Source organism: Apostichopus japonicus, chromosome 21 (assembly GCF_037975245.1).
Source record: "Apostichopus japonicus isolate 1M-3 chromosome 21, ASM3797524v1, whole genome shotgun sequence".
In the NCBI taxonomy this organism is placed as follows: Eukaryota; Metazoa; Echinodermata; class Holothuroidea; order Aspidochirotida; family Stichopodidae; genus Apostichopus; species Apostichopus japonicus.
In genome coordinates, this window is record NC_092581.1 from 17125611 (window position 1) to 17135902 (window position 10292).

The following is a 10292-nucleotide window of genomic DNA, read 5'->3' on the forward strand; positions in this document are numbered from 1 at the left end:
TTTATTTCTGAATTTTGTAGGTTACAATAAACCTTTAAAAATGACCCAAAAATACTTTTCCAGAAGCAACACTTGATGAAACTGAGGAAAGTTAAAAACGTAAAAAACAAATAGACAAAAATATATCTTTTAGACTGGATTTTATTTAGTTTTTCAAGCATTTTGTGACAACATGCTTGAAGAAAACCTTAAATAAAATCCATTAGCACGGACGGGTTGCCAATAGCACGTTCTTTTGTTACGAACTAACAGACTAACTAAGATGGTGATGTCATGAGCTGATTCCCACAGTTAAAAATATATTTCTACACAGCCCGTCTGTATTCTATTAAATACTGTGAAAATGGGCTGTAATTTTTACCCTGAGGCTCCCCAGCCCACCGGGCATTGCCCAAATGCCCGTGTGGCCAGTCCGCCACTGCCCATAACCCTAACCCTTGAGCAAATTAACGCTTGACCCATCTTTTTACGCAAACCCCTTACATCGGGACTGTAAACATGCTATGGGGTTAAAGTGGATGGCTCTATCATAATTAGCGTCAGGGGGTGGGGGTACCACATTCAGGGGTGGATTTATTAAACCACTCTTCTGGGTGTACACGCCCATCTATAAATCAGTTTGTAAAATTGAGAATTTGCCAACCTTCCTAAGTTGCCCCTCCAAAGTGTTTGCACCTGTCTCATCACTGGCTATAGGCCTTTTGTTATCATGGCAGTGTTACGACGCGCGAATTGAAACACTGGTCATTGAGCGAAACTGCTGCTTTTCTAGAAATATGTATATGAGCGAACTCGACGCACGTATGCTTCATATAGTTCATATATAGTTAATCGTATAGTTTATCTATACTTAGTCTATACGTAACCACAAGCAAAAATACGGCATAGCGTATATTTCACTAGTTTTTATAACCGTGACGGCTTGTTGGGCGTGAAGCCCAATCAAATTGGTTAATTTGTCTCACGTGAACAGAAGTACCGTGAATGAACTTACTACCGTGAAATTCTATGTTAGTAGTGGAGGTTATTTTCGTTGCCTACTCATAACGAATGAACGCAAAGTTTTCTTCAGTTCTTTAAACTTGATCATTTTTCCAAAAGTACTTATTTGAGAAGAAACATACTTTGCCTCACCTGAACAGAAGATTTTTAGTGAGCTTTCAAAATGGTAAGTATATTTCTTTCTTTCCTGTTTATTCATAGAAAACCGTGATTCAGTTATCTTTCATCGCTTAACAATCTGCAGTCTTATAGTTGCAAGCGGTACAGGAAATCATTATCATGGATTAGAGACTTGTAATGGAAACTTACAGGAAAACATATAAATCCTGTTCGTGTCTTATTGTTGCCAATTCCTGCTTACAGTATACTAGCGTACAATGCAATTGGCAGTACAGGGGAAAAACTGTGATATGAAGGAAGTGTCATATAATATATGAGGAAGACAATGTGTAACGGTAATTGAAAATATTATCTAGACTGACTAAGTAGGTTTTCAAAAAAACAATGCTCAGACTAGTATTTCATTTCGTTTGGGAACCATCAAGTAATCTAGTACCCCGTTGGTTAATAATGATGTCATAATGACGTCACATATATACTGCATGAGGGAAACGACAAGAGAGAACTTAGCTGAGATGAGAGAGTTGCACCCTCCCCAGGGCCGGACCTAAGCGTGTGGGGGGCCCTATAGTCTGTATTTTTTCCGCACTTTCATGCTTGCAAATTCAGAGTGTATTTCACACCCTCGATCGAGGATTTCTCCCGGACTGATTAGTGACTGCCTTGATTCGAGTAGCGAATAATATTCAGTCAGCGAAACAGCATGGGAAACGCATCACTTCAACAATACATGCTAAAATTTTGTGGATCACAGTTTTGTAAATTTAGGATACACTAAATGTGGGGGCCCCAAAATGTGGGGGCCCGGAGCACGTGCCCAGCTGTTGCCCCGCCCTTAATCCGCTGGTGACCCTCCCCCTCCCACCACTCCGTTATATTTAACACAATTCAATAACATTATTAAGAGATCCTTCATAATGACAGAAACACTGAACGATGATTTTGCTCAAGTGATCTATCAAGTGACCGGAGGATCTTGCTTGTGTAAAATAATGTATATATGTAAATGTCTTAGATACTAATGGCAGGTGCTTCTTGTAACATGTATATATGGCGTACTGAACTATTGTGTACTAGTCTTCGATGTATATACATGGCATCTACCGGGTTAAATATTTACGCAAGTCAATACACGTGTGGTAACACTAAACTTGGCTATTTAGCTTCTTACTGTATGTTTATAATAGTGATCATAGTTCATTATCTTTAATACACCAGCATATTGCATGGTATTGCCACAAGTCGCTGTCCTTGGGTTTGAGTGTTTTCTATTGTTGATATATGATTCTTGATTCTATAATACAGTATAGACTTTACCAGAAGGAACTTCTTGCATGAGTAACCGTTTTAAATACACATTGTCCTATAGACAAAGTGAAAATGCAAAAGAAGGGAACTAAAGGACTCGTTCTGGATGGCTGAACTACTAGAATACTACCTGAATATTACCGTTAGAGTTTAAGTGAATTATCATAGTGACAATGATATAGCAGCCCAAGCTATATACAGCAGCAGATTGGAAACGTATCGGTGTACAAGTAGTATAGGTGTAGAGTGTTTTACATTGAAATATAAAACAAATATACAGGCGCATATCCAAAAATAACCAAAATTTTTCGCGCGCTCCGCGCGCGTTCAACATGTAAATGCCAATATCATATAAGCAAGCATCGGTTATTACATCGCATGCCATCATGTACTGTACGGTCCGTGAAAGTTGCGCAGTGTACCGCGGGATGATATATAATGTAATCAACGAAATGTCTTATGTAGATGGGGAAAAAGGCATGGAGGCCCAATTATGTCAAAACTCTCTTTTACATTAGTAATGGCGTATTAGGGGCTGCAGCCCCCCCCCCCCGCCTCCTACGCCTATGTGTGTAGTGTTCGGTTTCGGAAATATCTGCTATTTTTTTCATTTCCTTCAAACCAAGTTTTATAATAGTCGTTATAAGAGGTTTTAATATTTGTACACCAATAAATTAACTGTGTCTGAATTTTCGAAAATTTCTGACCAACATTCTTCATCACACTTCCCTCTACTCCTGCAAATTTGACCGGTCTGTTAGGGGTTGAACGAGGTTTTTCTATATTGGTTGTCCATAGATGAAATTTTTTGCAACATTATGGGTATGTTTTGAAGTGAGTTTATTCACGAGAAATGTGAATTTTCAAATTCGGAACAAATAATGGGCTTGGAATCTTGAAAAGTGGGCCTGACGGATATTGTGGGCCACGACGTAGAATCACCTACAAAAGCAATGATCCACAGGACATGCGATGAGGTCGAACATGATTTGTGACTGGTGACAATCTTCAAGAAGGTTATGGATGGAAAAAAAACTATTGGGAAATACTTGGTTCTCAGGCAAAAAGTGTACATCTGGTTCGTCATTTTCAAGCCCGAGAAGTGCCATTTCCGGTGATCTAGGGGGTATCAAAACCAGAAATTTTCTTGTACGCTGTGCGCAAACTGATGGTGGCGCTCCGCTTAGATAGTAATTCGCGCCCCCCGGGTTAGAAAATCCTGGATACGCCCCTGATATAGATATCATGAAGGGGCGGAGAGGGGAGGAGAACGGGAGTGGAGATCGGGTGCATTATGGGGGGGGGGGGGGGGCGGGAACGTTGAGGCAGGACTTGTGATATACGATTTCTGCTGAAACTGCCTTTTAAAGTATTGAATCAATAAGAAAGTCAAATAATGTCTACACTTAAAGGGTGCGAAGACTCTCACACAAAAAAACGTCTGATGCCGGTAATCTGACTTAGTTTTAATGAAGTGTAACAGAAGTGTTAGACACCACCATCGATCCTAGAAAATACACACAGTTTCCTACCGTCGGTAACTAGACAAAAGTGTACATTCAATGTAGATACTGTCAATACCCACAACACAGTGTACATAGCAGCAATGGACTTCTCAGCAAGAAGTTTGTTGATGGAACTCCCTGATCTCAGGTCGAGATTAAAGATAACAAGGTATCACGTTTCATTACTGTCTGCATTTTGTAGCGACAAGAAAAGACTTCACTTGCAAGCAACGGAAAGTTAACTTTTTTTTCAGATGGCGGCACGCGGTTTGGTGCGAGTCTTCAATGCCTTTAAAATTGAACAAGCTGTTTTACTGTCAACCTGTAGACCTACACCATGTTGACTCACAGAGATATATTTCATTGTCAACTTGAACAGTCCTCGGTATTAATAATTTGGAGAGCTAAAGACCTTCAAGAAGGTCCTTTTTAAATACTACTAGTCGATTTGAGACGCAAGTTTTCTTCTTTCCTTGAAATACACTTCCACAGTAAGAATAATGTGAGGGCGTTGTGGTCAAGTGGTTAAGGCAGTGGACTTGTGATCTAAGGATTACATGTTCGGGCCCTGGCCAGATCATTACGTTGTGTCCTTGGGCAAGGCGCTTTATCTCTATTGCCTCTCTTGACCCAGGTGTATAAATGGGGACTTGCGAGGTGACTTGTAAACATAGTTGTTTTCGCCGGTTTGTGGCTGCACCCTATGGGAAGTCCCCCGGGGGACACGTGGTTGCGGTGCACTGTGGTGCCCCAGGAGAGATTGATTGAATTGTGCACATTTTGGTGTGTAGGTGTCACAAGTTACCATGACCAGGTTTAAAGTTGCAAAGTCGTGTGAGAAGGCCTTGGCCCTGAACAAGACTGTAAACCTGAAAATTAATTAATTAATTAATGTGCGTCCGCCTAAAACGTGCATCGTTGTCGGGGAAGTCCATAAGGCACCTATTTCAGTGTCATTCCCACTCCGTTCCACTTTTTTTACTGCGCGTTTGTTGCAGTTATCATCTTTATTTTGTATGTTTGAACGTTACACTGATAGCTTGCAATGTATAGTAGTGAAGGTGTAAATATTTCGGAGGATGGAAAGCCAGTTTAGAAATTCGTTAGTGTAAATGAACGATTATGCGGCGAGAGCAGTTGGGAAGCACTATGTCACCTTTTCTAGATCTTTGACCGCTCCTTCTATAGCTCAAACTGTACATGGTCTAAAACGTGGCAAATTGTGCCATGAAAGTCAACCCATCAGCTATGATATATCGGGTTGTACATTCCGCTTGAGACTTAATTATATAAACGCTTTAGCGACCTCTTCCGTATAGGCTATAGTCTCCACCATCCTCACAATCTCCATTTTCTCTTGAAGGATGAAAATATATATCCTTGTCCATTTGACTGAACCCTTTATTTTACAAAAGAGAAATAATTATTAAAATTTACATTGATTCAACAGCGTGAAGTTATTTCTGTCCACATTGGTCAAGCCGGAGTCCAGATTGGCAATGCATGCTGGGAACTCTTCTGTCTTGAACATGGTATCCAGCCTGATGGTCAGATGCCCAGTGATACAACCATTGGATACGGCGATGACGCTTTTAACACTTTCTTCAGTGAGACAAATTCTGGAAAACATGTTCCTAGATCAATTTTTGTTGACCTGGAACCAACAGTCATAGGTATAAATAAAACCCGTTGTATAATTTGTATCACAAAACAACCAAATATATATATATATATATATATACTCTCATAGGCGTACGGGACCATTTCGGCAGAAAATTTTGTGCCCGAAAGTTCCCGTGTCACTATCTAAGCGGAGCGCCACCGTCGGTTGGCGCGTAGCGTACAAAAAAAATTTTGGCAAATATTGCCTCTCAGATTGCAGGAAATGGCACTTCAGAGGCCTTGCAAGTTGCATCTAAACAGAAAACATCTAAACGAAAAAGAAAATGTTTCTTATATATACTCATGTCGGGGATGTCCAGGTATACAGTTGATGACTAGTTAGAAAAAATGTTTACTGCGGTTTTCTTCACTTCAGAGACTACTAATCTCCATGCACGCATATATCACCACGATTGTGAGCGGCGATCCCTGTTTTGGGCGATATAGTGCAAAAAGCGTGGTAGCCCAGATGAGATGCGCTTACGGTGGTGTTACACGGAAATATTCGGGCATCATGATGCTAAATAAAGAAATCATTAGGCCTATATTAATATTAATGTCACAAAACAAATAACACAAAACGCTCTCCACGGAATTGTCGGGCGAAAATATGAAAAAGATTCGGGCAAGCTACTACATATTTATATATATATATATATATTTTTTCTCCTCTTAGGCTGCCCGAATTTTTCAGGACTTTTGCCCGAATTTTGGAAATTTGGGGGGCAGTCTGCCCCCCTGCCCCCCCCCCGCCTCGTACGCCTATGTATACTCTACATGAACTTCTAAGAATGTCGATAATTATTCGGCAGAGCAACCAATAAAAGAAAGAGCAACTACTAAGTTGTCAATTTAGGTCTACGCATGACACCTCAAGTAATGTACAATACACGCGTCCAAGTAAAGTGGTTCATTTCTCAATCGTTAATCTTCACAGCTATACCAGTATTACAGTATACTTAGAATGCAACTTTTTGTATAAATATTAATGATTTAATAGGCCTATTACAAAGGGGGGGGGTAAAGGTCAAGTGCCCTCACACTTCCACTCTGATGTTGTCAAATACATTCACAAAATATCACAATATCTGAAAAATTATGATCGTCGTCATTCGAATGCTCTGAGGATATTGTTTTGGCCTACAGATGCAGAAATTGTCCAGCAATTTTGCTTGCCAATTTTGTTCAGTAATCAGAAAATCCCCTTTCGAAGGTCATCGGTACTACTTGGTCACAATCGTTAAATTTTCCAAGAAGTGTTCAATGGTAATTTCCTTGCAGTTCTGGTCCTCAAACACAATTCTACACATTGAGAAGTTTTGGAATATGTAATTTAACCGTCTCCTTAAAGGCATTGAAGACTCGCCCCAAACCGCGCTCTGAAAAAGTTAACTTTCCGTTGTTTGCAAGTGAAGATATCTGCTTGTCGCTTCAAAACGCAGACGGTAATGAAACGTGATACCTTGTTATCTCTAGCTGGACCTGAGATGTCCATCGCTGCTATATGTACACTGTGTTGTGGGTATTGGCCGCAGCTGTATGTACTGACTGTACACTAGTGTCTAATTACCGACAGTAGCAAGCTGTGTGTGTATTTTTTGGGATCGATGGTGGTGTCTAACACTTCTGATACATCTCAATCGAACCTAGGTCAGAGTACCGGCATGAGACATTTCTTTGTGCGGGAGTCTTCACACCCTTTAATGGCTTACTACTTTTGCAATGTTAGTAACATGCTCGTTTGACATTTGAGCATGGGCGACCATTATCCGACCTACTAGCATATTTCGGGGACAATATTGAAGATCTTTAAACTGCCTTTATTTTCACTTTCGTCATCATCTTTCATGTTTGACTTCATTTTTAACTTCTTTACTTCAGATGAAATCAGAACGGGGACTTATAAATCGCTGTTCCACCCGGAGCAACTTATTACGGGTAAAGAGGACGCCGCTAATAACTATGCTAGAGGTCATTATACTGCGGGTAGAACGCACATTGACATGGTAATTGACCGTTTAAGGAAACTTTCCGAACAGTGCTTTGGATTGCAGGGATTTTTGATCTTTCACAGTTTTGGCGGTGGAACAGGTTCTGGATTTACAGCTTTACTGATGGAACGGCTGTCTGTAGAATACGGGAAAAAGTCGAAACTAGAGTTTGCGATTTATCCAGCACCCACTCTATCCAGTGCTGTTGTGGAACCATACAACTCCATTCTAACGACTCATGTCACGTTAGAGCATTCAGATTGCGCATTCATGGTTGATAACGAGGCAGTTTATGACATCTGTAATCGGAACCTGGATATTGAGCGGCCATCTTATACCAATCTAAATCGAATCATGGCACAAGTCGTTTCCTCAGTTACAGCTTCTCTGAGATTCGATGGCGCACTGAATGTGGATCTGACAGAGTTCCAGACTAACCTGGTACCATACCCTCGTATTCATTTCCCTCTGGCCACCTACGCCCCTATCATCTCTGCAGAGAAGGCATTCCATGAGCAGCTCACAGTTGCTGAGATCACCAATGCTTGCTTCGACACCGCCAACCAGATGGTGAAGTGCGATCCTCGCCACGGCAAGTACATGGCCTGCTGTGTGCTCTTCAGGGGTGACGTCGTACCCAAAGACGTTAGTGCAGCCATTGCTGCCATTAAAACCAAGCGTACCATCCAGTTTGTCGACTGGTGCCCAACTGGCTTCAAGGTCGGCATCAACTACCAACCACCAACCACGGTACCAGGTGGTGACCTCCCCAAGCTCCAGCGTGCTGTCTGTATGTTGAGCAACACCACCGCCATCGCCGAGGCCTGGGCTCGTCTTGATCATAAGTTTGATCTGATGTACGCCAAGAGGGCGTTTGTCCACTGGTATGTGGGTGAGGGTATGGAGGAAGGGGAAATGTCTGAAGCAAGGGAGGACATTGCAGCCCTGGAGAAAGATTATGAAGAAGTTGGAACCGACTCTACCACTGGAAGCGAAGATTCTTCTGAAGGCGAGGAATATTAAGAGTCACTGGATAGGGTTATTGACAAGTGTACAGCTTTTCTGTGATTTTTTTTTATTGAATAGTCAAACTGACATGTATCTTCTGACTGAGTAAAATCACCCATGGTAACACCACTCCTAAACCATACCACAGATTAAAACGATATTAGATCATGTACTTGATTATTCCGTGCCGTTGAAATCAAATTTTCCATTCTTGATTTTCTAACTCAAGTGTAGAAACCAAGCAGATATATATATATATATATATACTATATATTTAGCAATACCTAACAGTACCACATCATCCATTATTACAGATCTTATTAAATGTTTTGATCATCATGTTGGGAAATATCTGCAAACTGAAATTGATGATGGCATTATAAGCCATCTGATCAGATGAAATACCTTTGTCTTTGTCCTTTTATTCCAGTTTATTCCCTAACCCCTTCCCTTAATCCTCTCTTTGTCCCTCCACTGTTTACCTCTCCTCTTCCCTTGTTGGTTTCTTTCTTTCTTCTCTCCATCCCTTGTCTACTAATCCCCTTACATCTCTTTGTGTTCACCATGCTCATTAACCTGTCTGTATTCTGTGCGTGTTTTTGTCCCTTCTGTTACTGTTACTTGTCATTTAGCCTTTTAAGAAGTTCCTGCTAGGAACGAAACGTCAGGCCAACTTACTTTTACACATTCTCTTACACAGGCTCTCTAGTGGATAAGCAGTTTGCTGACAGTTTTATTTTATTTTTATTCAGATGAAATACAATAAACAACCTCAAAGGCTTCATTGTTTTCAATCATTCAGAAACATCAGCTTTTTAAACAGCATATTTATTCCCAATATCCCTGCAATCTCCAACCTTTTTACTTTCCTAAGTCTTCAACATATAAAATACCCATATTAGAGCCCATACATATCTTTGATGCTGACCACTGTCCCAACTTACAAAGCTGTTGGCTCCCACTCCCCACCCTCCTCACCAAGCTTACATTATGTCTCTTATGCCAGAATGGCACAGTTACTTTCTCCCAGCTTCACCATAACAGCCCCTTAAATACAACAACATGTTGAATAACCAGAATGCAAAATGCATTTAGGTTTCGATGACTTCAATGCACTAGACTTCTGCTTGTTAGTATAACCAGAACTAGCTGTTACAATAACACTATGGCATGCTAACACAGGTCAGTCTGTACGTGGTTATACACACCTCCATCAAAAACAGTAGGGTTCTTGTACTCAATGTTATGAATCCGCACACCAAGTATTACAAACCAAACCAAATCTCTAATAACTTTGCACATTAAGGTTGCAGAGGAGTCCACTTATGGACAATTTAGATTGGAATATGCCCACGAAACTTCAAAGAATCAGCTTGAAAGAAGCTAATACAGGTCACTGGAGGTCAACCTGAGGTCAAAGGTCACCCAAATGCAGGTCGACTATTGTATTACAATAGCGTAACTCCCAACCTTGATGGACATTTGGTTCTCAAGTTATTGCAAAAATACTAGTTTTTGACCCCTGATTGACCTTTGTTGACATTGGATCACATGACTGTTATGTTTTGAAACAATCCCTACCCCATTCACAACTAGTCCCAAAATATCAACCTTGTGGACCCTGTCAATGGTAGTTTCACAATTTATTGAGAAAAACTAGGCCAACATTACAGCCAACTCCATGAAGTGAAAGCAA

The 10292-nt window shown here is 40.8% G+C and overlaps 1 protein-coding gene across 1 annotated transcript; it reads left to right on the top strand.

The window, feature by feature from the left end:
• The first annotated feature begins 955 nt into the window (after positions 1 to 955).
• Positions 956 to 9373, top strand: LOC139963075 (tubulin alpha-1C chain-like). Its single transcript, XM_071963579.1, has 3 exons — positions 956 to 1168; positions 5386 to 5608; positions 7479 to 9373. Exons 1-3 carry the CDS (start codon positions 1166 to 1168, stop codon positions 8609 to 8611), a joined length of 1359 nt encoding a protein of 452 aa, XP_071819680.1. The 5' UTR covers positions 956 to 1165; the 3' UTR covers positions 8612 to 9373.
• Positions 9374 to 10292: the final 919 nt, after the last annotated feature.